The 27,963-nt window shown below is 35.3% G+C and overlaps 1 protein-coding gene across 2 annotated transcripts; it reads right to left on the bottom strand.

Moving 5' to 3' along the window:
- Nucleotides 1-81: 81 nt before the first annotated feature.
- cd (peroxidasin homolog cardinal) lies at nucleotides 82-27,963 on the bottom strand. Of its 2 annotated transcripts, none has more exons than XM_076134750.1 (14): nucleotides 27,758-27,963; nucleotides 21,248-21,387; nucleotides 18,727-18,950; nucleotides 14,197-14,434; nucleotides 9,535-9,749; nucleotides 9,069-9,239; nucleotides 8,440-8,598; nucleotides 7,812-8,030; nucleotides 7,060-7,257; nucleotides 6,430-6,566; nucleotides 5,838-6,005; nucleotides 4,358-4,590; nucleotides 2,094-2,260; nucleotides 82-1,529 (listed from the first exon to the last, which is right to left on the bottom strand). In XM_076134750.1, exons 2-14 carry the CDS (start codon nucleotides 21,379-21,381, stop codon nucleotides 1,339-1,341), a joined length of 2,454 nt encoding a protein of 817 aa, XP_075990865.1. In that variant the 5' UTR covers nucleotides 21,382-21,387; nucleotides 27,758-27,963; the 3' UTR covers nucleotides 82-1,338. The 2 variants fall into 2 exon arrangements, with proteins under 2 accessions (XP_075990865.1, XP_075990941.1); XM_076134826.1 differs by lacking the exon at nucleotides 27,758-27,963 and adding an exon at nucleotides 22,965-22,999.

Below are 27,963 nucleotides of genomic sequence, written 5' to 3'. Positions count from 1 at the left end.
CTAAATAAAAAATACATCATCATTTTAATTCTGTTTATTTCAAACTATTATAAAATTCTAATATGTTTTGCAGGAGAAACAGCCATAAAAGGTAAGAATAACATTCGTATAGAAGCACTAGGTTACACTTACAAAAATGTCAGAGCAAATATTTTTTAACATTTTTACACCACTTGCTCTTACATTTTTGACAGGCGTTAAATGTGTTATGAAGGTGTTTTTTTTAGATAATGCTTATAAAACTTAAAGAAACATTGTATTACTGCACAATAAATAAAAATATTGGGTTTTAGGTGTTTCTGTTCAGTGTTATTATTTCTTATCTAACTAAAATATACAGCTAGACAAATAATAGATTACGATTTATAATTAAACTCAACTTAAAGAACTATATAAAAGAACAGTTAAGTTGAAGGTTTTATTCACTGATTTAGCATCTTTTTAACTTGGGTTCTTTTTATAATATGACTTATTCTAATTAATTTACTTTATGTTAGTTAATAATACTTATTACTAATGGTCTTATTCACTAGATTAGATGTAATAATAACATATTGGCAAGATTCTGAGTATTATATCGTAACTATACATAAAAAAAAATTATAAATGATTTTACTCGTAATATGGCTACAAGAATTCCTACTTAGAAACTATTTTTTTCTATAATTTGGTTAAATTTGATAGCATAGATACAAGTTAGTATGCCTATTGCCTATTATTGCAAAATAATTCTACCGACGTACCAATTCTATATCTAGACCGACTGTTTTTTGTACTAAAAGTATAGTAATGACTACATCCAATACATAAAAGTTCTGAAATATAATGTCAGTTGCTAATGCGTTCGGTCTAAAGCGCTATATGCACCGAAGTCGCCGACACAGCCCGCCGACACAACGGCGGTGTGTCGGAGGCCCACGTACACAAGTGCTCAGTTAGTTAACTGGCCTGCCGACACAATGTCGCCGATATAGGTCGGCAAGTCGCCGACTTAGGTGTGTATTGCGCTTATGAATAAATCTACATTTACATTTTTTTTCACACATACAACTAATAATTTACCAAAAATCATCTTTCAAACTTTTCTACATTATACATACACACATACAATCGGTATCCGGCGGTCCTATATGACAAGATGTATGGATGTGATTGAAGCAAAATAAGTTGCGTAGCAAATGGCGTATTGCGGTCACTGCTTACTCCCGTTTAAATACGACGTGATTTTTACTGACTTCAACAAAAAGCAAGGATAATTTTTAAAAGATTGTATGGTATGTATTTTCTACATTATTTGGTACAATATATAATTTACGGTAACACTTGGTACCTAGTTGTTCAGTTCGTTCGTTTCTTGGCGCCGCCGCCGTACCACGGCTTGAAGCTCGGTTGAGGAAGCTCCTTGCAGTCCACGAGGGGGTTGGTGGGGCTGACGGCTTCCATGACCCTGGGCTGGGCCTGGTCTAGAAGGTCCTCGTTAGCACATATCACTCCCGCTAGAGTAGTCTTGCGGATTTCTGTTAGTTGCTCTGTAATTAAAAGTGGAATGGTTTAGAGATAAAACTTTATTTAAGATTTTCAATAAGCCTATATGGGCTGTGTTGTTTTTCTAAACAATACAGCTCGTAGCCTGTAAACTATTTGGCAAAGAGTGGGAGTCTTTTGCCAGCTCCTCTTATTGGCTCTACATTCCGAAATAGTGGTCCCGTAGCAGGTAGTGTTAGTATTTGACTTAAATGAATAAATTATTCGATTTTGGTTTGATTTGTAATCAGTTTCTTGATTTTCTACAATGGGTTGTATTGTTTAGGTATCGAGTAATTGACATTTAAAATCACTTTGCAAAAGAAGATCATTCAAAAACGTAAGAGCGGTTGATTTTTCTAGCACGAAATAATTACTCGATGGTTGTCTCAATAGGAAACGTTATCCGAGAATAAATATTACTTAGGTTGTAAGTATTAATAAGCTAGTCAGAAAAGCAAACATGTATTATCTACCTACATTTACATAGACACCTAAAAGACTTGTAATTGAATCAGCTCTGACACATACATATTGAAAGTAAAAAGCATATAAAGTAACTTCCTTACCTAGAGTGAACGAGAGTGTAGGGTCTGAAGACTCGTACCAGAACCTGTCTCCGACCTTGAGCCTCAAGAACTGGTCAGCGATGAGACAGCTCAGCGTAGGGCCCAACAGACGGCCCTTAGGGTCCTCGGCCAGCGCACCCGTGTACAAGTCAATGTCGTCTACAGAACTGAAATAATAAATTGTTTCATATTTAAACGTAATTCCTTTATAAATGACTGGTTTTCCGCCCGCGGCTTTTTCCGCGTGAAAATTAACGCCCTACGGGATGGAACTTTCAAAAATCCTCTCTTAGTGCTCCTTTACAGTTCCTAATGAATCTTCATACCAAATTTCATCTTTCTACGCCGTAGTTTTTGACTGTGCGTGGTCCATTAATAAAACAAAATACATTATTCTATTTTTTTTTCAATATAATTGATATGACGTCGAGGTAAGCCTAATACTTTAGCGATACGATTTGGACAACTATCTAGTTGGTCAGCAGGATATGGCTAAGGGTAGAGACCGATAGAGGGGTTTGCGGGAGCCCCTTACCCGACAACGAGGCAGTACCTATAGGTGTGAAAAAAATAACACAAAAATATTTTTTTTTTCGAGAATAAGAAGTCAAGATAGTAAAAGCTACTAGCTAGTCATTTGCTCTACTCAAATTTGCTATACATTTTTATTTAGGGGTTAATTTGCTCTACCAATAAGAACATCAGATTTCTCGTACAAAGTACATATATTTATAATGCTCAGCAACTTAGTACTTTAGTAGGTCGTTGGGTGGGTAGGTTATTGGCCCAATATTAGTGAGCGTTCATTGACCGTTCATGCGATCATTTAGGACTTTTATATAGATTGTGCTCTATACAGCCGTATTCAATGATGCAGTGGCAAAGTCCGTGATCTATTTGTGACAAAATAGATACATTTTTAAACATTTTGTCGTGTTTACGTGACAAAAACTGACAAAAGGGTGTGCCAGTTACCTGACACGGGGGAATTATACATTTGGTAACGCTAATTGTATCAGCGGGTCCCTCCCCTGGGTATCTTCGCCTTCCAACACTGCGACTGGGGCACCCGCGCCCGTGGTGTGACGCGGGCGCCCTGGACGTCGTCAGCTGGCACGAAGCCCCCGGCACTCGCTGTAGCCGCCCTCTCTGAGAGAGTGACCTCAAAGCGCCTCAGACGCCTAACTATACCCTAAGAGGAGGAATTTATAGCGTGTATACAGACTGACATGATAACGTTTATAGTCTGAAACACTTGGTGGCGTCCGAGGCCAGTAAGGATCACAATCCACGTGACTGGCTGCGAGTACGGGTCGGTCGATGAAAACACCCAGGGGAAGACCGACAGTAAAACACTGCCTCTTGTTTATATAGACAGTTGTAAAGAAAACTTCGATAGCGCGATTCAGCACTTAACATTTAATACGCAATTACACAAAAACAGCAAACAATTTCGAGGCAAAATTTGTACCAATCTATCAGTATAGTAATAAATTTTATATCAGTTAATAGATTTGTCATGATTTCTGTTATAATCAAGTAAATAATAGCAAGAAAAGTTTTCAAATTAAAGTATCAAGTTGACCAATAGCAGCGCGCGCTATCAGGGGAATCCCCGCTTTGAATTTTTATTCACGACGCGTATGTACGGGTATTCATTCACGGCGCATTGTAATAGAGTCATTATAGTAATGAAGGTAGAGCTGATATTTGTAGATTAGTCATGAATGTCGTCATAGATTGTATAGTATAATTATCATTCAATGTTGTAGTACCTATTTCTTTATTCGCGTAGTATTATTTATAGCTGTCTCTACCGTTTACTACTACTGATCATTTAACGTTTAATTTTAGTACAAGTTTTTTAACGATTCTATGAAGATGCAATTTTTTGTCTCGTTTTTAGGTACCACTTATGACTTGGGATCGGCTGGCTTATCAGGTGAAATTTTGATAGCATTTTTCACATATATTTTGCCACTTTATCTTTCAGGTAGGTTACCCGTCACTTATTAATAATCCGTAAAACTGACCTCAAATTATACGCTACCAACCTTTTATGTACTACCGCCCCCTTAACAAGGAAAAAATAACCTAGCTCCCGCCTCTACATATGTAATAGTTATACCAATTTTATATTTTTAGTGCTATTTATTATTTGACTCTGAACACGTAAGTACATCACAAAAAGCATCCACTACGGGCTGTTACTGCCCCCGATGGCAATCTATGCCTTAAGTGTTATAAAAATCAGTGTATGTTACCTGTAAATAGTGCATATTCTGCTGAAGGAAGATTCATCGAAGATATTCTTAAGGTCGCTAAAGTTCCTAGGCCGGGAGAGTCCGCAGTGCTCCCTCCACAGGGGGTAGGCAGGCAGGCCGTGGTCACGTCCTCGCTGGATGTTCAGAGACACCAGGTCCAGGCCGCAGGGTCCTGGCTTCTTCACTGATGATGTGTTTGCTACTACTGGGTTCTCGAATAGATGGTCGCTTAGCTAGAAATAAAAATAAAGGTATTTAATTACTTTATTTCATTATGACGCCTATTTTACTTGATTACTAAGTTTTCCTCGTGGCTCTACCCACGATAGAATAGTGCTCACCCACAAAGTATCTTTTAAGTTCTCAGAATATCGACTTTCCTCTGGATGTTTATTTATATTAGGTTTAGCCGTTTTCAAGTAAAAGAACGACAAACAATTAATTTTCACATTTATGTATGTACGAGTAGTTGTGTGGATTTAGTTAACTTCCACTTCATAAAGCTATACTTTCCGAGGAAGTGGTAGATTTAATAATGACTATCATAAGTGTCAATATTGGAGCTAAATGAATAACTAACTTAATTTAGATTTTAAGAATAAGCAGAACTGGTTTCGGACCCGACCTATACCAATGCATTATTTATCGAATGGAGACAAAAAACCTGCAGTTTTTGTCTTAGTGCTTGTTTCACCTTTAGTGTGGGGCAGTGACCGACAAGACCCAGTGTCCCTGTCTAGCTTGTTTATCAAGTCATTGACCTACAGGGCTGGTTGTACGACTGATGGAATAAAGAGTATACGTGCAATTTACACGTGCACGTGTATATGCGTGCACGTGTATCGAGCACGTGACTAAATAGTTTTAGTAAAAAGAACATGGTGAAGACTGAATTAGTGGTCTAAATGATAGCGTTTACCATTATTTGTGTTTCTATTCCCTGGCAAAGAGGTTTTCTTTTCTTCTTAAATTATTTTCAATGGACGCACTTCAGTGTAGTAAGTCCCTAGTATAGGGAATTAGCTCGCCCGGGCTACGTACTATATTACCAACAATATGAATGGTCAAATTGGGTGTATTTTTCATACATATTTGCCTACGATTACGGGTATTACAAGCGAGATGTTGCAAATAACAAAAAAAAGTGTGTATTCATGGACACCGCTGCCTGCACCTTAGGCTACAATAATCCTGATATTAGAGTAACAAAAGCCAAAATAAAAGTAATCTATACTAATATTATAAAGCTGAAGAGTTTGTTTGTTTGAATGCACTAATCTCAGGAACTACTGGTGCGAATTGAAGAATTATTTTACTGTTAGATAGCCTATTTATTGAGGAAGGCTATAGGCTATATATCATCACGACCAATAGGAGCAGAGTATCAGTAAAAAAATGTCACAAAAACGGTGAAAAACACCCATTCTCTCTGTGGCGCAAGTTAAGTTGCGCGGGTCAGTTAGTGTAGGTATATATTTACCTCGCTAGTGACATGTGGGTCTACAGCATGTACGAGTGTGTCCATGGCTGACTTCATGGCGTTCTGCGACCCCCCCGCCGAGTACAGCGCGTAAGGGTTGAACAACATCTGATGTAAGTGTACGTACTGTACTGTACCTGTCGCCTGGTTCGTGCTGTGGATCAAACCCTGGAACAAACGACTAATGTTGTATGAGGATTCTTCAACTAACATGGGCAATCACATTGAACTTTATTTTCTACATTTTCAGGCAGATATTGATATAGCGACGGTGTAAAATGCTTTATCAAATTTTAAATTCTTAAAACTGAATTATTTTATTTTCATTGATGCATTATTTCTCGAAAGAAGCAAAGAGAACGAAGCCAATACATTGTATTAACGAATTTGAAAGATTTTCTTTAAGTTATAATTTCCTTTTAGTTCTTTGAAATGTAACATTTTGGTAGCCTAAGCTTGCGCTTTTCAGAAGACGCTAGTTTGTTTCTCAATGTGTAGGGGAGTAGAATCAAAAATAAAAATATTGTGTCCTCTAAAAAACGTAACACTAAATGTAATTTTTTAATAGAACAAATAGTTCGTTTGTACTTACCGGCAGCAGTGTATGTGCGAATCTGAACACAGCAGCAGAGAAGTGGTTGGCTACAGAAGGATCCACTGTGGGGTTGTACACGTCTGAGTAGCCGTCACTCTTTAGTGTCAGGTTCAGTGCCCACATCACGTCCGAGCCTGGAGACAAATGAAAAAAAAATAGTACATACTTAAGATATTATTATTGATAGACTTTGGACATAGAAGTTAGTAGTGGCTCAGCTACTACTAACTTGTGGTCAAATGTGAAGTGAACTATTGAGAAATACCTTAGGCACGTAATATAAAGGTTATCATGTTATAAATCTAACCACTTAATAATTGCAGGTATCTTGCCTGCATCTCAAGCTCATGAAACGAAAATCCCGGATTCATCCCTTTTTAAAAATATTAACACTCTTGTATCTTAGATTTAGAATGAAACTATGCCGACCTTCAGTTTTGTAAAACACTACATAGTACAAAATAAAATCGCTTTCTCCTATGTGTCCCTACTCAGATCTATAGAACTAAGTAAAGGATTTTGAATCGGCTTTACAACGGAAAGAAAATTACAAAGATTTTTTTGTATAATAACTTTTCAAACCGTGCGAAGTCGGGGCCGCTAGTAATAAACTGTAAGAACACTTACCGAGTATACTGGGCAAGAACTCGGAGTAGGTGATGTGTTGCATCTGAGCGCCGAGTATCTTGCGCGCCTCCTGGAACACAGTCTCATCATCCCACAGCGGGTTGTACTTGCGCAGGAGCGTGGCGAGCCGGTTGTGCTGGCGCGCCCAGATCAGGTGCATCGTCGTCAAGTGTAGGTTCTCATTCGCTCTGTCGTCACCTGCGAATGTCACGCGCGTGAAAATTGGTCTTACTGGTAGTAATTAGCTTGAAATAACGCGTGAAACAAACTCGATCTCTTCGCTAGAAATATTTGATAAGTAAGATATTTGATATTATATTTACCTAAGCTATGCATAATATTTTTAATACACAAAAAATTTAGGGATTCGGAATTTATTTACTCTTTTTAGGTATTAGTAGAACGTTGGAATCTGAGAATTTTTGTTGAGAAGTTGGAATCCTGTATTATTTCTTTATTATTCCTCTAATTGTATACCGCCAATTGAGGCAAGATGCGTTGGCACTGGTGAGACAATTCGTAAAAATAGAAACACAAAAATGATTTGAAACGATGCGCATTAGGTTAGGTTAAAGTTTACAATCAAAAAGGGCAGTCTTAAATTACTTACATTTAATGAATGCCAATGTTCTCTACTATATTCTTTGCTGTCAGTCAATCAGCAGACATTTTTTTCTACTTATGACTGTCCCACTGCTGGGCAAGGGTTTCCCGAATCCAGGGTATGGTTAGTCATTTTGTTCAAAACTCACCTGATTCAAAGCAGTATCGTCCCTTAGCGTTCATCTCGACAGTGTTGCAGCTGTCATTGGGGTCAGTGGAGGGCGGCAGCAGCTCCCGGGCGCCGATCTTCAGCATGCGCAGTAGTCCCGCGCTGGCGGAGCGCAGCATGGACAGCCGAGACTCCGCGAACCCGTACACTGTGGACCCGTCGATGAACGCTGTCGCCTGGTTCAGCTGTTCACGAGGACCTGAGGAAAAGAGGCATTTGATGAGGAAATTAAAGAGCTTTACAGACATAAAAATGTTACTAAATTGCATTGCCCATGTTTCGACGCAGGTCAAAAACTTTTTGCTTAGTTTCCTCGCTAATAAAGTGTCAGTGATTGACTACAATACAATTTCAGACACCTCAAAACCTTTTTTTTTTTTCTCTTCTTTCATTTAAAAAGTCAACTCCCGCACTTATGTGTGCTCTTGTGTCGCGGGGACTTTTACAAAAATACAAACAACAGTCTCAAAGTACAACCAGACCCGAAACAACTATTTGTATAACTTAAATAATGTCGCAGCCTGCACATCTGCATCGCAGTATAAAATTGAATCAAATACCAAAAAACTGTACTACAGAGCCAAAAAATATTATCTTATCGTACTTACCAAAATGACAAGTGGTAGCCGGAGCAGATCGTACGAACTCCATACAAGTGATGTTGTAGTCTTGATAGAAGGGGTCTTCTACATCCAGCTCTACGGGGAAGCACTCCGGGTGAGGCGGCTGAGACGGATCGCAGCAGGATAGCGCTGTGCCGTTCGCACCTGGTAGAAAAATGTTATAGGTTAGAGGGAGAAGAAAGATAAGTATTGAGAGTATAATATAAGGAGATTATTATACAAGATTCATATAACACTCAAGTAGCATATCTCAAAATGTATTTTATCTTGAGAAGCCTCGACTGATTTAAAGTGTCAGTTTGTCTGTGTGTGGTCTCCATATTTCACTTATTGATGCCATGCTAGATCCAGACCGGTCGTAGATAAATAGGTCATTATTTGATGAAGCGCCTTGTAATAAGCCGCAAATAGCTAAAGAAATTGCGGCTGATGTAAGGCGCCAAAATAATTTATTAACTATAGAATTGCCGACAGAAATCAAATTTAACTGTCCTTTTTCAACCTTATTGGAAACATTTTTCATATAATGTTATTTCGCACTGAAACAAAGCTATTAAAAGTACCTAGTCTTCTTATCCAAAAACATTGTTGCCATAGAACACATTCTATCGTACCTTTATTAAGTGCAGTGGCAGTAATGTCATGATCGACGAACTGTCCCCATACGGCGAGCATGACGGTGAACTGCGAGTCGTGCGCGTAGCTCGGCCTGTGCACCGTCACGCTCACGTCACGGGCGCTCGGCAGCGGAGCTCCGTTCACGCCGCGACGAGGGGAACTGATGCCTGAAAGAAGATTTACAATTAACGTTTTAGCGAAAAATTACAAAAAACATCTAGCAGTTGCATAAAACTTAAACAAGATCCATTCAGGTTATGAAAGTAGTAGAATTAGAAATAATAAATAAGTACCCTGGTTGTCACAATAAAATAAAACACTTCTTTAGAAAATATTACATGATTGAGAGTTAATTGAAAAATACATCCCAACTTGGTTAGCATGTCGGTTTCATGTACTGATTACTCTAGTCTAGATCAATCTTTCAGTGGTACAGTAATATAAATTGTGATAACTACTTACCATCACCATATTCAGCCGGCAACACTCGTCTGAACGGTGTCTTCGAGACTCCCCATCTTAACGGATTAGCGAGGTTGTTACAAGTTCCGTCTACGGTTCGATACCGGGACAGTTCACAAGGCGTCGTACTCTCCAGGCAGTAGCTGGGCTCTGGGAACGAACCGTTTAGCCGGGGACCCTGTCCTATACCACCTGTGCGCTGAGGCAAAACCGTACTGGAATAAAAGAAAAATTATAATTAACGTTTTACTCTCGCGACTTGTACACATAATATTATAATGCAACGGGTCTTAAACGCGATTGAAAATAAAGGTTAGGATACTTTATTTGTTTACCCGACGTTTCGATCGAATTGCATCGACCGTGGTCACGGGCTAACTGACTCGTTGCATTATAATAAAAAAATTATAGGTGAGTATAGTAGAGATGTAATTTTACTTCGAGATTGAAAACGAAAACAAGTTTAATGATTGTTATCAGATTCTTAAGAATCAGATAAGCAAGCTTATTTTAACATAATAAGCCTACTAAGTGGTTCGTGGGAAATAACTTTGTCAAATGTTGAAGATGTTTGATTTTGACCTTTTCCTATTCTATTTTGAGACGGAGTAGGCGTTATCGCACGCTTAACAAGCACATTCTTGTACCATAGTCCACATTTGTAACTAAAAGAATTTTGATTAGAAAAAAAACGAAATTTCAACGAATAATCATTATCGTTCATTAAGGCCTCTGACTTAGTCTGTATCATATTGTATACTAATCTTATTTTCACTCGGTAAGGAATCAGAGAAATTAAGTATTTGGTTAAAAGCGACTTGAACGGCTCTTTTACAAGTCTTTTTGGATCAAAGTGCAAATATCTTCTTCAAAGAACTGATGTTTATTTATCCTGTAGTTAAGGTTACGACAAATGTTCTATAATGATATTATTTCCTCCACTCCCTAATTTGTATGTATCCCTTTATCAATTGTCCATGCCCCTTCATAACAGGAATTCAATATTTATTTCTAGAGGAGGAATGTTCGAGAGCCCTCCGAAGTCCTCCCTATGACTTTACACGTGTAAACAAATACCTACTTCCTCGGTCGTCATCAATAAAGTGTTTTCGTCATGTTATTTATGTTATTGGCTTCATTTATTATGTTATCGTCTGATGTAATCTAGATACTCGGACAATATTGCATATGGAAGCCGATATCTTCCCACTGCACTGAAGCGTGAGTTGTTTTAATGCTGGTAGCTCTTTTATTATTAACGTTGGTATGAGTTTTCTACAAAACATTATCTAATAATATATTGTTTCTTAGACATATGTTGTGGGTATGAGGATATGACACCTTCCAAATACTTGAAACCTACCATCATTTAGTACTTGTTAAACTAACAGTTTTTCTTAACAGTTTCGAAAATAATCCATAAAGAAATTATAATTTAAAATTAGATGAATTCGATTTTCTAAGTATTAACAATGGGTCCATATTTATATTGCCTGATTCATGCTTTAGATGTGATGTGTCTCCATTACTTGCTGGCAGGTTTGGTGGTCAAACAATTGTCTACTTTTTAGATATTGCCGACAAAAAAGTTTCTATCTTTAGTAATATTTACGACTGGTAGTAAACAGGTAAAATAGCAACACACTTGAGACCGATATCTATAAGGTATTCAAGTCATTGACCTGTAATCCTGAACGCCCTGAATCATCAACAAGTAAACTAATTAAACAAATAGGTATTACTAATAAGTATTTAAGCGTATACCACTGTGTCCAGTGAGGTGTCGCGAAGCCAAACCAACGACAATATTGTATTACGTGGTTTTATAACCGGTGTCCAGTTACTTTGGGCAGTATCCGCGTGTCCCAATTCTTATAACACACGATACTTGGACTAATGAAATTGAAAGTATGCGGTTTGAGTCAAATTGTGTTAGGGATGTGGTCTACTGTGGGATAGATTAAGTAATTGACCTAGATAAGGATATATTTGTAACGAAAATGATAATATTCGAAGACGTTGGATAGATTGTAGATGTGTATTGACTACACCTACGTTTTGTCCTAAAAGTAAACGATTCTATTGCCATATACTAGGTATGCTACCAGACTTCAGGTTACGATGGTAGATTGTCCCTTAAAGATAAGAAAAACCCGGTAGCTCTTGGCTAGCTGATAAATCGAGCTCTACAACACAACTAAGGTAGCCATCGAAGAAGGAAAGTTCATTAAACTAGTTCCTTAATCCGCAACTGTATAGCAGTTCGTGTCCCAAAGTCTTCTTCTGCTCTCGGTCAATATGAATAAGGAATAAACTACTATACTCCATTTAAAAAGAAGTTGAAAGTCTTGACATTTTATGAAAACGTGACAAAAGACTAATAATATAATTGATGTGGAAAATGAAGGCATTAATCAAACATCTTCAGGAAATAAAGTAGGTAAAGTTTATATGCAAATGAAAGAGAGAATTAAATAATTAGTACTAGTTCAAGTTATTTAAATATGCACTGTGACGCAAATTACGTGTAGTTTTCAATAGTTTTGCGTCACTATCCTGGCAGTTTAGTTCTTATCTGCCTTCCTTACACAATTTAAATTTAACTAAATACGTCATATTACAAATATTTCCAATATTTACGGTAAAATTATGCGTTTTCTAAACTAGATTTTTGTATAATTTTCATATTTTAAAGGAAGACGGTCAAATTGCTGTATCAATTAACAGTTAAAGTTTTATATTAACTATCTGATTAACATTATTCGGTAATATTTTTTTTTTGCTGAAATAATTTAAATTGATCTTTTATTTACTTAAAAACCAGGACTTTCAAAATCTTGCAACTCTTACTTTTAGCAAAATCTTTTGGGTATATTAAGGATGCATTTCTATCTCCATCCTATGATTACCTAAATATTTTGCGGAAGTGACCTAGTAGCAGGCGAATGGTATTACAAAGCCCATGAGAAATACACACTAGGGTTGTAATGGAGTATAGCTGGCATAGTGCAGGTTGATGCGGAATGTTAGTTCTATGATCCAGATTCCAGGCGATTTTCTCAGACACAGCCTAGGTCTTTGAAATCGTTAAAAAGCTCTGCATGCACCGCTGTTTGAGTTTGGGCCTTTGCTTACACTTCTGTATCAAAAGAAAATAATCCACGGTGCCGAAATACTTAATATATTTCAGGACAAGATTTGTGTGGGATCGATGGGATCACAATTCCCACAGGAATAGAATAAACGGCATAAAAATGTTCCCGGACGAAGTCGGTCCAGTCCGCTAGTTTGTTAATACATTTAATGCAACAAAGTATGTTCTTATATCTAGACTAATATTATAAAGCTGAAGAGTTTGTTTGATTGTTTGTTTGTATGAATGCGCTAATCAGGAACTACAGGTTCGATTTGAAAAATGGTTTCAGTGTTAGATAGCTCATTTATCGAGGAAGGCTATAGGCTATATATCATCACGCTACGACCTAAAGGAGAAGAGTTCCAGTAAAAAAATTACCAAAACGGGAAAAAATTTGACCCATTCTCTCTTATGTGCCGCAAGCGTAGTTGCGCGAGTCAGCTAGTGTTCAATCAAGTGCAGTTATTGTATGTAGTATTAGTCAGTCATCAATTGAGGAGATCTGAACGACAGGAAGACAGACTGAGCCTAATAAATAGAGCTCTGACCTAATCTATGCTCCTATTGTACTTAGTAATCTACAATGTCTTGGCTATAGTGAAATTATTTTACGGACCTTTTTAAAGTTTATGAATAAGTGTCGGATAGCCTACCTGCTAGATAGATAATAAATGTATGAATATGAAATGAAACTGTATGAATTCAATTTCATATTAGGTAAGCTTTTTGAATTGTATTAAAATAAGTTGACAATGAGTCTTAATGTTGCCCGGTTTCACTACCGGTAAGTATTGGATAACTTACCTGGTGAAATATTGACTTTTTTTTCTATCACTTTTTCTACTGGGTAGGTTACCCGACACTTAACTGCAAGCCGTGAAATTAGGCTGTAAAATCGTTTTTTTTATGTCCAAAAAAACCATTTGTTTCTGAAAGAGGAGTGTCTGAAATAACCCTACCTACCTACATTATTCTATTTCTTTTCATTCCGAATATAAAGATGAAAAAACTAGTATGACATAAAAAAGCTGTTATTAATACATAATGCTTGGTTATTTTTTAACTAGTCTAGTCAGTAAAGTTTACTGACCTAGCTTAATATGTTATTTATAATACCATGTACCATTACTGGTTGACCCCTAACAAACCTAAAAAATAATACAACATTTTATAGCTGACAGCTTGATAATAAATTAACTTGATTTTTAACTACCGTAATTAATTTTAACCAGTTAACATTTAAATTGTTTAGGAATACAGTTCCGTAAAGCACTAAATAAATTCGAAAAATGAACCACACATTAAACCGTTTGTTTAGTTAGTCGTTGTCCCATGTGATATGGGGACCGGGGAAGTTATCAAACTCTACAACTCTTCAGTATTCCAAAATAAGTTAGAAAACCCAAAGGCTCTTCTTCTGAACAGTGATCAAGCCCGAAACCTCAGTCATCAGGAGTCGCATACACTACCGCTTGGATCACAGAAGCAATCAATAACACTAAACAGTATTTTTTTCTCAAACTTACCCATTAATGAGTGATCTGGTGGCCATTTCCACAGCATACGCAGCATTAGCCATGGGTTTCACATCAGGTCCAGTAGCCGAGGCCCGCTGTGCTCTCACTGCCGGGTTGTCCTTTGCTAACGGCTTCCTCAGGCTTTCCACCCTCATGAGTTCTTTGAGAGCTGCCTTCCCATCTTTGACGGCAAGCGCTAGGTCTTCTTTGGTTGGTGGATCTGTTGCCCATCCTTCTGGTTCATGGTCTACAAATAAGAGAAGGATTATGAGAACAGTGATAATAGAAGCAAAGCTGCAAGAACAAGAATCTATTTCCTTTAAAGAAAATTTGTAGGCGTTTGTAAGGAGTTTTTTATCATCAAAACCGGTTATTCTTGTCTGGGCTTGTGTTTATCATAAGTATCGTAAGTCTTGTGAAATAGTTTAGTTCCGGTTAGGGAACCACACTACGAATAACCGTAAACAAATATCATGGAAATCGTCTTAACTATCGCACCATATATGGTTGTCTATTCACACCAGTATAATAAAAAGTTAATAATACCTATTTATAAATAGTGAACACAACGTGATAGCTGTACTTATTCATAACTTTTTCTATTTTTTATTATAATTAATCTCGTTATAATACCTATAACACGTGCAAATATTCGGCCCATAATTTAATATTTAACCTTGGAAAGGGTAACACATATTTTTGTACTATTGAATCATACTGCCGTATTCAATAGCTCCTAGTCTTATAACTTCAAAATCAAATCATTTGTTAATTTAGGTCAAATGCCGACACTTATGATAGTCAATGATACAGAGAGTCAATTTACCACAAGTTCGGAAGGTAGGGCCAATGAGAAGAGCTAGCAAGAAACTCTTTGGCCACATTTTTTAATCGCTAAATGGTTTTAACAATATTTCTATTAGGTAGGTATAATATTGATGTTTGTAAAGAGTTGCTAGTTGCTACCAACACTTCCTAACACACTTTTGTTATAACGTAAATCTAAACTTCATACTAGGAAAATCAATAAATCGTAAGTTTGGCATTTTTACATATTTCTGCGATTTCTAGGCATTTTAATTTGTATGCGTTAATTACGTATTCAATTGCGTCTGCGCATGCCGTGCGGTGCAAGCGGCATTCGATCAAATGACATTGTGAATTTTAAACGACCTTTACTATCATAAATCTTATTTATTAAATGGTTTTATAACAAATTATCTTATTAACACAACTTTATTCGTTCTAAGTCTGTTTTATGTCTGTATTTAGAAGAATATAAGTATGTTTATCAGTTATTTGGTTAGCATAGTAAACTACTGCTTAGTTTGGAATCAAACGACCGTGCGTGAGTTGTCCAATGATATAATTATTTTTTATTTCTTATGTTAATTCAGTAGGAAACTTCAAAACAATTCAATAACTGTCAGACAGTTATTTTTACGCCCTTAAATATGTGGTTTTATGTGACAATTGATACCTTTGACACCATAAACCAGCGCTACTTAACCTTTAAAGTCGCGGACCCAAATATATAAATGATCCAACTCGATTTCAAGGACCCCTTAAATAACACAGGAAAATATAATTTAATTTGGAGTAGTACTTTTTTTTATTAAAAATGCTATTAGTTATTTGAACTCATGTGAATATTGGTAAAGTAAGCGTAAGTATTACGAAACTAGCTGGCATTTAATGAAACAAATAGTAGTCCGTAATAGTGAGCACGGCAACCCCATACATAGAGTCACTGACCCCCGGTGGTCCGCAGACCTTAGCTTTAGAAACGCTGCCTAAACGATCAAGTTTTTGCCCTAATTTTGTTCGAGTCATCTTATTATACTATTATATATGATATAGGTACATAAAGTATACAATTATTACGAAGGCCGTTGTTGAAAAACATCAGTAGTTTTACACGTGTCACTCTGTCGTAATAAGTGATTAAAATCCGCGAAATTATACCCATAGAATCATCTAGAAGTTATGAATATTTAAGATATCAATCACAATCTATTCAGTATCGATTTACGTCAAGTTTTCAAAAACAGGATAAAATTAAATATGCATGAAATTATTTGATAGTAGGTAGGAAACGGTTTTGTATCTAATGAAATTCAGTTTGTAGGCATTTCTAGTTGACACTTTGACAATACTGCTTTTCCACCCTATAATTTTCGTTTATGATGTAAATGGCCAGTAATCCCACTCCCGAATAAGTATCGGTTAACTTAGCAAGAAGAATATTGTCTTTTTTAATCATACATCTGCTTTAGATTATTAGACAATTACGCAAATCCAAGTCACGAAACTGGCCCCTAAGATTTTAAATGAAATGGTTATTAAGCTTCCTAAAACTTGCCAGCTGTTTGCTATAAGTAATTTATTTAAATCAGTATTTTTAAAAACTTATTATATGTTTTGCTAGGTGCGTCCAAGGCAGTCTTTTATGCCAATCTAGGAAAGTCCTACAGTGACGATATGTCTGACATTTATTTATTTAAAATATTGTTTGATTTATTTATGGACATTATGAATAATTATTATAACACATTAAAATCATATACATTTTTTAATAATAAGCATGTAAATCTTTATCTTGCAGGTCCTTAGGATGGGAGTTCGTCAAGGGTCTACCACAGGGCCATAACAAACGCAAGCGCAACAGATACTAATAGTTTTTGAATACGTTTAAAGTGCCGTTATTAATTCAAAATTCAATATTTTTTGCCTAGCATCAGCAATGTCTATTATTATGTCATAATATGTTATTCAAATGTTGACCTTCATTCATCAAAAACCAGATTTTTTATTTATAGACATTATCTTTCTTTTAGATGCATTTTGACAAAAAAGGCGGTTTTGATGGTCCATTGAGGTGCGAGTTCAGGCGTCCTTGGTATCCTAGCTTGGTGTTGGTATTTAATCTGAACTTTAGGAATCGGGATATCCTTTACTCTAGATCTGGCTACATTAGGTGTTTTACAGAGTGAATTCTGCCATGAGATCTTTGTAAATGGAGTAGAAGATCTATAACCATTTATTAGGCTATGTACTACATTAACTAAATCTATCAAATCAAGGAACACTCCTATGTTCAACTAATAAATAGTTTAAATAGGAAGAAAGAGATGTCCACTGTATAACATGGTTGAAGCTGCCTTTGATCTCCTTGCAATCTTCACACACGTTAAATCACCGTTTGGAGGACAATCTCATATTACAGTTAATTTGAATTAACATTTATTAGTACTAGATATGATTAATTAATATCATGCACGATGTTCTGACGTCAATGTGTATGCATGACGTCAAACTCATAAACACTATAAATCCAGGTAGGAAGTATTGAAGGGTATTTTGTATAATTTGCTGTTGTTATTTTGATAGTTTGTAAGGTTGGCTGTACAAAGGTTACTATCGGTTCAGCAACGATGGAATCTACTTTAATGAGAAGTCGAAAACAGGAATTGAATTGTTTCTATTTTTTTCTGATAGACTTTCAGTCAAATCAAAATATCCATACCTATTTTGTCTGAAAATCTGATTCTCAACTCCAGCGCAGAAGGTACAATTTTTGCAGTATCAGTAGAGAATCGCAATACTTGATTCAGAAACTAAATGCAAGAAAATTATGACGTTCGTTCTTTGATACCGTAGAGGTATAACATTTTCTTTGCCTTATAATTATGATTGCTCGGAAATAAATTATGTTCTTTACCACCCAAGTTGAAACACTTTGGCTATACAAAACTTTTGAAATCAGCCGTAAGTATTCCAGTTGTGAGCTAAGCACCAAATCGGCAGATGAAACGTCACGTGACTGTAGAGGACATTGATAAGTCCCGTGTACGATCACGACAACAAAACTAGTTTATTGTATTGCAATAGTAGGTATATCGAGATGAGCCATGCGAGATCAGCTGTAGCTGTATATTTGCAACATGTGCCACATGCTAATTTGCAGACAATTTATAAGCATCATGATTGACTGTAGATAATAGATTAAGTGCTTTTTTATGAGTAAATTGGTATCCAAAATAGAATTTTATCTTTTTTGGTCTTCTAGGAAATGAAATCTCCTATTTTATTTTCTCGAAAACATAGTGCATTTACTAAAATAGCAAACGAACAAAAATCTGATAAATTAAACTTTCCCGATCCGTATGCATTTAATATGCACTATTTTTGAGTCATTGTTGGGCTTAGAGCTTCTATACTCTTATTTATACAACTTTGGAAAACAACTTGAACGTAACTCCAACCGAAACTCTCGACAATCCTTGCAATATGTCATAGTAAGAAAATCACTTAGCAATTTCAACTTAATGTTCTTAAACTCTCACGATTTGTACACATTATTATAATAATGCAAGGGATCTTAAATGCTACTGAAAATTAAAGGCTGACTGGTAACCGTCACCGCTAGCCCATGACCACGGACCACGGTCGATGCAATTCGAGTAAGCAAATAAGGTATTAGGTATGTTATTTTCAATCGCATTTCAGACTTGCATTATTATATTAATCTCAACTTACCTTTCAAAGGCCACTGATTATCCATCAAAGGCATTAAGGTCGGTGGCATGGCTTTCAGGTCCAGATTGCCTGGAGACCGCTGCCAGGGTGAGAGCTGCAGCAGAGTGAGGTTGATAGCCGTGGGCATCGTGGGGGTAATGTCTGCTGATCCACTGTCGTCTCCATTGATGTCCGAGCTCAGGTTGTAGGATATTGTGACTAGGAGAGCTACTACTAGGATTGCTCTGTGGACAATATGAACTCAATTAGTATAATTACTATTTTAATTGATACTGCCCGCGATTTCGTCTGCGCGGCTAAATGTTTTGATGTTCTAATAGGTGATCAAACTATCGTATTTCATCATGAAACTAACTGTGTGCCCAATTTTATATAGTTTTGATGTGATAAAGTAACAAACATACATCTATAAACAGGTAGCTAATAGGACTATATGGATCAAATTATGTTATGTTATAGTCGCTTCTTTGTAAACCAACGATTACGTATTCTGAATATCATTTTTAAATAAATATCATAAAGATCAGTTATTCTACAAAATTTATGAAAAGAATATTATGTCTACATATTTCCATCGTCTGTTCAAAGTCTATCTATTTCGTTAGTATTTCAATTTGTCTTTGAGACAACCTTTCAATAATAGTTCGTAATTGGTCATCAACCTATAATTATATACCAGTTTTGACTACGTTGCATATATTTTTGATATTTTAGAGTGCACGTGTAAGTACCACCTTTTCATCTAGACTGCCATTTGAGAATTAACTGGATATTTCGGAAGTGTAAAAACTATATCTCCTACACACCTGATAATCTGTTAGGATATAATAAAATTTTATTATATAAAGTTATTTTCCTCCAACCAATCGATTATAAAGTTTTTCAGACGAATATTAAAATTATTTAAATTGTTCTCACGATCGATAAATAAGTGCAGTGTTTGCATTTAATCTGCAGCGAATACAAGAGACTTTGAGATTGGCTAATGTAAAACTGTTCTTTTCGTCACCTGCAATATATCTGTATCTGATCTTGCAAGATTTTCCTAAAACCTATCCTTAAGTTTCTTTAGGTTTTAATATCACTAATTGCGTAGTTTATTGGGTGAACGAACAATAATTACAAATTAGTAAGAGGTTTCAAATGCTCAGGTCATGTAATATTTTTCGGAAATAAGGATGAAATTGTAATTTTTACCGACTAAAACATTTTATTAAGCACTCATTTGATACCACCGAAAATACAAAACTATGACGTCACTACACCACATTTCTAACTAAAATGTGTTTCTGACATTTCATAAAGAGTAGCTGATTTGTATGTTGTAAGGTAACATGCCTATAGGCTTCCACCTGAAGACACTTGGCGTTAGGATATCCCCCAGTATTTACTATTAGAGCTATTGTAGTTGTTGATAGCCGTCTGCTTTAGTTAGTTACGATTTCAATTTACATATATTTATAAGCTTCTGATGCTCTTATTAAGACTTGTGCGAGGGTGTGCTAAGGAATTTACGTGATATTCAAATGTCCATGTCGATATCCTCCTACGTAATAGTTAATAATAATATTCAGTTAAGACGTCATCAACCCTAATTAGCATTAACATGAAGACTTTGTCGTTCGTGGATTACGTAGGTCAGGACTTAGTTAGCGGTTAGTGTATATTTTAGCATTTAAAAAGGTTTATTATTTCCAAGCATAACATTTATTGAATTCGTGAAACGACTTGCTATACAGATATTCGATTCGGCAGTATAAATTTATCGTAGGTAGTAGGTACAATAAAACTGACTTGAAGCAATTCGAGCACTTGTTCGGCTTGTGCCGATCGGATAGGTCTTCCGGGCCCGATCTTTACAATTTAGTTAAAACATTCAGGGCATTTTTACCGAACATGAATCTTCACATATCCGGTTTTGATGCGATTAATGCAGAACTGAATATATTGTGTGTAGCAAACTTTACATATTTTGGTAGCCATTTATAAAAGGGTCTTTGTAGAGTTCGAAGTTACGAAGAAAGTAGATGTTTATGAGAAAAGTTTTAAAAGAGCACTTTAAGCACTTAAATATTAAGGTAGCCTAATTTGAAAGTACCTAAAGAAGCAGTAGGCTGCCACCTGTTTACAACAGTAGGTACCAGAAAACCTTGAGCATTCTTCGAGTTACAGAGACTTTAAAAAACAGCTCACACGACCATTTCGTGTCAAGATTTTCTCGCTTCACAATTGAATTTTACCACACCGATAGATAAAGACAAGTAATTTCTGTATGACAATATGTATGGATGTGAATGAAGCAACCCAAGTTTTTAGGGACCGTACCTCTATGGAAAAAGGCTAGAATTTATGTACGTACGAGTATCTATGATAGGTAAAGTAAAATGGCTAACCCTCGGTTTCTGAGTTACATTTAGCGGTAGTTTATCGTTTAAACTCATATAAAAAACAGTTAAAATAGATAAACTACCGCCAAATGTGCCTCGGAAAACGGGCATTAGCAATTTATGGATATACTTACATAATAAACACACATATGGCACATTGCATGTGATGGAGACGCTTCTGGTATCGTCGCGTGAGGCTGGACTCGAACACGTAGGTCGGCTGTACGAGCGGAGTGCGCTCTGTGCTTGATGATGCTCCGGCCTGCATGTTTACCTGGTGGAACAAATATTGTATTAGAAATTTGATAGTTGAAGGCTTTTTCTATAGGCTTTATTACATGGGAATAACATTGTAAACGGCTAAACGCGAGTGGATTTGATTTTCGTAGTGCCATGTATGTATTATACTCATTCTATTGTCTAGCTAGAGTATCCTTAGCCTTAACAGGCTTTCGAATATGAAGTAAGTAAAGAAATGAAAGGCACTGGTTTTATAACCTAGGAGAAATGAAAATGTTCTCGGTTGTTATGGTGGGCGTAGACCAGACAAATATGTAGTTATGTACTACGAAAAGCAAAAGTACTTAGTAGGTACGTTTATGCTGGGGCTACATTAGCGAGCGAAGATTCGTATGGTGTTGGCGCGACAAAAACATCGTGTTCGGGTATGGGCGATGTTCTTGTCTACATTAACGGGCGAAGATTCGTGTCGAGTTGACGCGATGCATCGTGCCTTGTGCTGTTCAGTTTGTTGTGCGGAGACGTGAGCGGTAAATTAAAAATGGAGGAAATAGTGGCTTTCCATTATTTTTAAAAATTAAATGCACGTCCGTCTCGCTTCAAAGTCTGGATGACACTGAATTGACGTAGATGTAGCCACCTAAGCGAATATTGGCGCGACAAATCCCTTTGATTCGCGCCAGTTTACCGACAGCTCCTCGATACTACATCGTCTTCGCCCGAATACTACGCGATGACACGATGAACCCGGCCACATTCATCGCGTTAACACGAATATTCGCCATAGCCCGCTAATGTAGCCCCAGCATTATTGTATACTAAGCCAAGTATTGCTTTCAAGACAGGCAAAAAATCGCAATTTTGTCTTGATTATTTTTTAAATAACTATGTACGTATATAGGTACGTGGAAGGAAGAACGGCTATTTTGTTACTAAAAAATAATTAATTTTTAGTAACAAAATAGAGGATAATATTTGTCGCCAAGAAAAAGGAGGGTCAAATACATAATAATGTAGGTATCATACAAAATGACCAAAAAGATAGCGAATGCACTCACGTGCTTCGGCAGGTAGTCGCACTGTGAGCTCACAGATTCACTAAATATTTGTTTATTCGTTTCACGAACTATGTATGTATTACTAATTTTATTATACGGTATGGGTTTCTCTTTCGTTTGAGGAAAAATATCGAATCTATGGAGCTTTCGTTATTTATTTAGATTAATTGGTTTCCGTATTCATCCCTGGTAAAAATATTGCTATACATTTTCTCGACTGCTATTGATGAAAGATAATATACTTAATCAAATAAGTATCTAGAAAGAAATGTAATATTTTATTGGTCCGCTGTGGCATAGAACCTTGAATGGTGAATTAAATATGTTTGTATGGTAGTTTAAAGTCCAATTTGACACTTAATGCTTTATCACGATGTTTTCTTTCACTATTGTTTACATAAGTTGAAAACGTTTTGAATTCGTAAGTATTCGACGTATTAAAAATAATAAAATTCCGTATCGTTTGAATATTATCACATCACTTTAAAACCTAGCACCTACGTAAAAATATTTCTACACTTCAAACTTCATCTACAAAAAAATCTCTACTTACTAATTTTCTTTTCACTGAATTTAAGTGTTACACAGAGACCGTCACTTTTATAACTAATGTTATATTTTGTGTTTGTTCCTACTTTTTATTTAAGTCATTAAATAACGATTAGAACATCCATGCTGTCGCCTATTAAAAATCTCATTACTGATATTACACAATGATACATAATTTCGCATGATTCATGGAAATTATGCAATTATGGGATAATACTGTTATATTTCTAGATGTCTCTCTGTCTCAAATAATCATCGTATTTACTCTTTAAGAGAGCATATAACACTACTAGCAAAACTCTCAATCTGATAGGGTGATATCATTACCTTTACCCAACACAATTTTCTTAAAACTTATTAAATGAGAGAGAATATCATTTTGCAAATTATCCTACGTGATATAAAAACTTGTAATTACGAAGTATGATGATCACGAATATCAGTCGTGAAAGTAATTAGTTCAATTACCTTAAACCTTAATTGTTTGTTATTATCATTAACCATCAGTTTTTTAACTAGAAGAATCTATTTCAAGCAAGAAAAATGCTTGTTAGACAATGAATCAGAGATATCAGAGAATTCGTCATAATTTCGTTTTGAAAACGAGAGATGTTTGGGGCATTCTTTATCTTTTTCATTAAGTCACAGTTTCGGGGTCAAAATCAATTGATCATATTATGTAAAGCAGTTCTTTCACTTCTCCCTTATACAAACTTATGTTAAGGATAATACATTCACAATATCGCATTTTTTCCTATAGGGATAGGCAGAGACCGAAGAACGCCATTTGGTACGATCCTTACAAACTTCCCTTATTCACATCAATAGGCACATCTTGTCATACAAGACCGCCGGTTACGTGTTCTACACACCTAACCTCTTTTCAAGGTATCGTCGAGGTGAACTTAGGGAGTCCTTAAGTACTAAATATTACTTAGTACAGTTTAGTATTCAAGTGCATTACATTGTACGTTACGGTACTAAAGTCTATATCAATGGTGATACCTTACAACTGCTTATCGCCCCTCTTTCCGGGCCGATAAGCTTAACAACTGATTAGCAAAGTTCGTAGACTTCTAAATGTATGCGCATGAGCTTATTATCTTGCTAAGTTGCTTAGGAATCCGTATAAATTGTAATCTGTGAAGGCTTGGTTTAAGATTCATGTTAACTTTCTGAAATATTTCATCAGTTTAAAATAGGTTATGATGTGTGGATAATATATTAAAGCTTAAACTTTCTATTTTTTTTCATTCAGCTCTACGTTTTTACAATTGCGTTTTTAAGCCTAATCCCTCGTTCGGGAGGAGATCCTTGCCCAGCAGTAGGACAGTAATAAGTTTAAAATAAAAATAAAAAATGTCTTTCAACTCTCATTGCATGGCATTAACGTTAAGTAACATAATACGACTATGTACAATTTACGTAAAATATGTTGTTTTATATGTCATAAAAATATCATGAAGAAATATGCAAAATGACGAGTTTTATTGCCGTATTTTTCATAACAAAATTTATCAAGTTTTTCACTTTAATCGTATCTACAGTTAAGTTCACTTTTACGATACTATAAATAGCTGCAGTCGATTTGATACTTATGAGAGTAAATGACATTCCGAAAAACCGGAAATAAATAATGAAAACTTAATATTGAAGTTAAACGTATTCATTGAATAGTAATACATCGTATGACGAAAGAGTTACTAGCTAATAATTATAATTATATGATCTACGTGTACGTCCAGTGATGCTGTTTTAATTAAATAATTCATTCTAATGTAATCTTACACTAGGAAATGAATACATTTACATACGCTCCAAGTTATTTATAGATTTTTGTGACATAGCCACGTTTAAAAATAAACTTGTTGAGTGAATTTTGATTTTTTAATTACTTGTTTTATGATTCTGTTTTGGATGTTTTTTTTTGAGAATTGAATACTAAACGTGCAAATATATTCTTGTAATAATATTATTTTACGAGACATTTTCCCTAAGTAACTATGTGTATTCAGTACGAAAAATGCCTTCTTTTGTCATAATCTTGCCGTTCCATAGGGCTCGGGACTGTAAAATTAGACCGTTTTCAATAGTATCACGGGTATAATGAAAGTCGTTCATTGCGAGATTGTCGTCTATCCTCCCGTCTATTCAAAGATTAAATTACTAAAACCGTAAAATCACCCATTCAAAATTTATAATATTTTTTCAAAAAGACCTACACAATACAAATACTTAACAACAATATGCAGGTACCTAATTGAATCTTCCCTAGGGAAATGTTTAATCCGCGATGTAATGTAAAATTTAATGAATACCTTCTTTCATTCATTCTGTCTTCTTTTTTTTGCATAGGCATTAAATTTTTTACTGGAAAGTAAGTTAATTTCTAATAATAATACTAAAAGAAAATGTAACTTTCTTGAATAGAAAGTCACATTTTACAAAGTCTTTAATATAATTTACCTGAAGTCAGAACGTTTGATAGAAGTTTTGGTTTTTGTGTTTATGTAAATAGCACTCATTTCGGTTCAAAAACTAGGAACTGTTCTATGATTTGTATGACGCAGGTAAAGTGACGGACTGATGGACTGGTATTTTTTATAAAAGTTCCTTGTTACAGTGCGGAAACCTTACAGGACGTAAAAACAATAATTATTTTGATCTCTATCTGAAGCTGATGTTATGACATTGGAACTTCAAATTACTGAAAGGGAGAGTGGTAACGTCTTTTTTACTACAAAAACACCTATTCCTAAAACAATCGCGCAGTATTAAACAAGCGTTTTTATGCAAAAAGCGAAAAATAGTTTAAACCAAAGTTTATTTTAAAAGTAACTATGCACGTGAGCGTCAAGCAATAAAAGGTTAAACTCGTTGACTTCCGTAAAATTTTAGATAGATTTTTTTTCCGAGGGGAGAATCTTCCATAATATTCCCAACTATCTTGGGGTTGAGGGTCTAGTTATCTTCGTCGGATTCTTACCGATTAAAACCACGCTGTACCAACCATCAGATACTGTCCAAAGAAACTCTGGTATTGCTATTTACTATCTAGAGAATATTTTAGATACCTAGTAAACATGCAAATGCAAGTTTAAAAGTTTTGATATCTCATATGGTGTAACGACCCCATATGACATATCAAAATTATCTAAAAGCTTTAGCTTTACTGAAACTACTGGAAAATCTCTTCATACTAGTACACGCAGTCATTTACTTAAAGCCTTAATGTATTTTAGTAAAAAGTGAAAAATGTGTGAGCCTAAGGTAAGAAAAACACTAATGAGCACGATCTTTATGCGACGGTTTTAAACTCTTTTCATATGACGATTTGAGAAAATTAAATATATTTTTTTACATAAGACAGAGTTAATTGGACTGGAGTTAAATTTTATCTTAACTTCTAATAAAAAACTAGGGCGTGGATGTGAGTGATAGCTAGATTTAATGGTATGTGGGAGTATTTTAAAGAACTGGAAATAGCTAAGTCGAAAGCAATATTCTTTAAAAAATCGTTTGTTGATTATCACAAGTCTATCAGTTCACAGTTGTATAATGTCGGTCGAACTATGGTAGCAGAATATAACGCATGCTCATTATATATTGCCTATTTTGTCTCATAATAGAATAGAGAAAGGTCATAAACAAACACCATCAAAATTGTACCAAATTTCGTTTCCACGAGCAATATTCCCTTCTGTCGATAACTAAGTATTGCGGACGCATTACGAAAGTAAGAACTAGCGGGCAAAGTATTTCCAAAAAAAGTACAATATACATTTGGATATAGCATAGGTGCCTTAAAATTTCCACTTTTCTAACGACAAATTCGACGAAAAATTTAGCGTTCTTTAAGATTTCTACGGCTAGTAAAACAGGTAGTTATTTAAATATGTGTACTTACAGTTATTGCTATCAAAGGGTGACAAAGTTGAATTTTAACAATGAATGGAGGCCCAATTCTAATATCGGCCCTTAAATAATCTAATTTAAATACATAACACGCCATATAACGTTACTATAACGAGTTTGAAACAAATAATTATTGAATAAATGACATAAAAAACCTCGACCTTCGTAGGACCAAGAACATAACTACCTACATACTTACTACCATGGTCATTATGTAAAAAAATATAACATGTGGACTGTGTTGTCATGGTGGGTTGAAAATTTTCCGATGTCATTTGAGAAGATTCAACATTCCATAAAATTTATTTCTACCTACTCATATTTTTCTTTTAAGCTTTCGTATTATTTGATTATTTCCTCATATTGGTAATTATAGTAATCACGTTTTGTAATTTGTACCTTAGTTTGTTCGACATTATATCCTACTATATTGTGTATATCTACTATTTAGCAAATTGAGTCGGAAAATTAGAGTAAGTTGATACATGTAATTGATTTGCATGCTTGAATTTTAATGAAGCATTTTACAAGTCGTTTGTGCATTGTTATAGATCTATGAATTCTGAATAATTTGTAAGCAGAAAGGTGGTCCTTTTGCCCTTGGTATACAGGTTTAAAAGAAAAAGTCCTAGACTTATGCACACGCTACATAAGTATGTAATTTCCAATTTTAGAATGTACGCACATTGTATCACATGAAAATTTTCCCTTAATATGTTACAATTATAGTAATTTTATGAAATTGTGAACACATAATTTTCTAATATGGATATTCTTTTGGACAATACGTGGATATATTTTTTTCATGGAAAGAAAGTCTATAAACGGAAGGGGTGAACAAAAATTATTAACATTCGCATTTTATTAAAAAAATAAACTTACTTTTCACTTTTCCGTTCCTTTTCTAAGCTAATTTAAAGCACATTAACTTCACCACATAGCTTTTTTTTGGTAATTAATAATTATTGTATTCTCATTCAATGAGTGCCGTAACAATCATGCACTAGACTGTAAAAAAAACAAAGGAACTGTTGTTTTTTTTTTTGAACCGATCGTGTTTCGCGCGCACCGGTCAGTCTGCGTCCAGC

Source organism: Anticarsia gemmatalis, chromosome 1 (genome assembly GCF_050436995.1).
Source record: "Anticarsia gemmatalis isolate Benzon Research Colony breed Stoneville strain chromosome 1, ilAntGemm2 primary, whole genome shotgun sequence".
Lineage (NCBI taxonomy): Eukaryota > Metazoa > Arthropoda > Insecta > Lepidoptera > Erebidae > Anticarsia > Anticarsia gemmatalis.
Note: the sequence above shows the minus strand (reverse complement) of the source record. Positions and strands in the feature narration are given on the sequence as shown.

What these genes read in the sequence shown, in the direction of transcription:
- cd (XM_076134750.1), bottom strand. Translation starts at nt 21,381, where the DNA reads ATGCAGGCCGGAGCATCATCAAGCACAGAGCGCACTCCGCTCGTACAG. An exon ending in ACGATACTGCTTTGAATCAG is followed by an intron (nt 7,258 to 7,811) that starts GTGAGTTTTGAA and finishes TGACATTCGCAG; the next exon opens with GTGACGACAGAGCGAATGAG. An exon ending in AGAATATGCACTATTTACAG is followed by an intron (nt 2,261 to 4,357) that starts GTAACATACACT and finishes TTATTATTTCAG; the next exon opens with TTCTGTAGACGACATTGACT.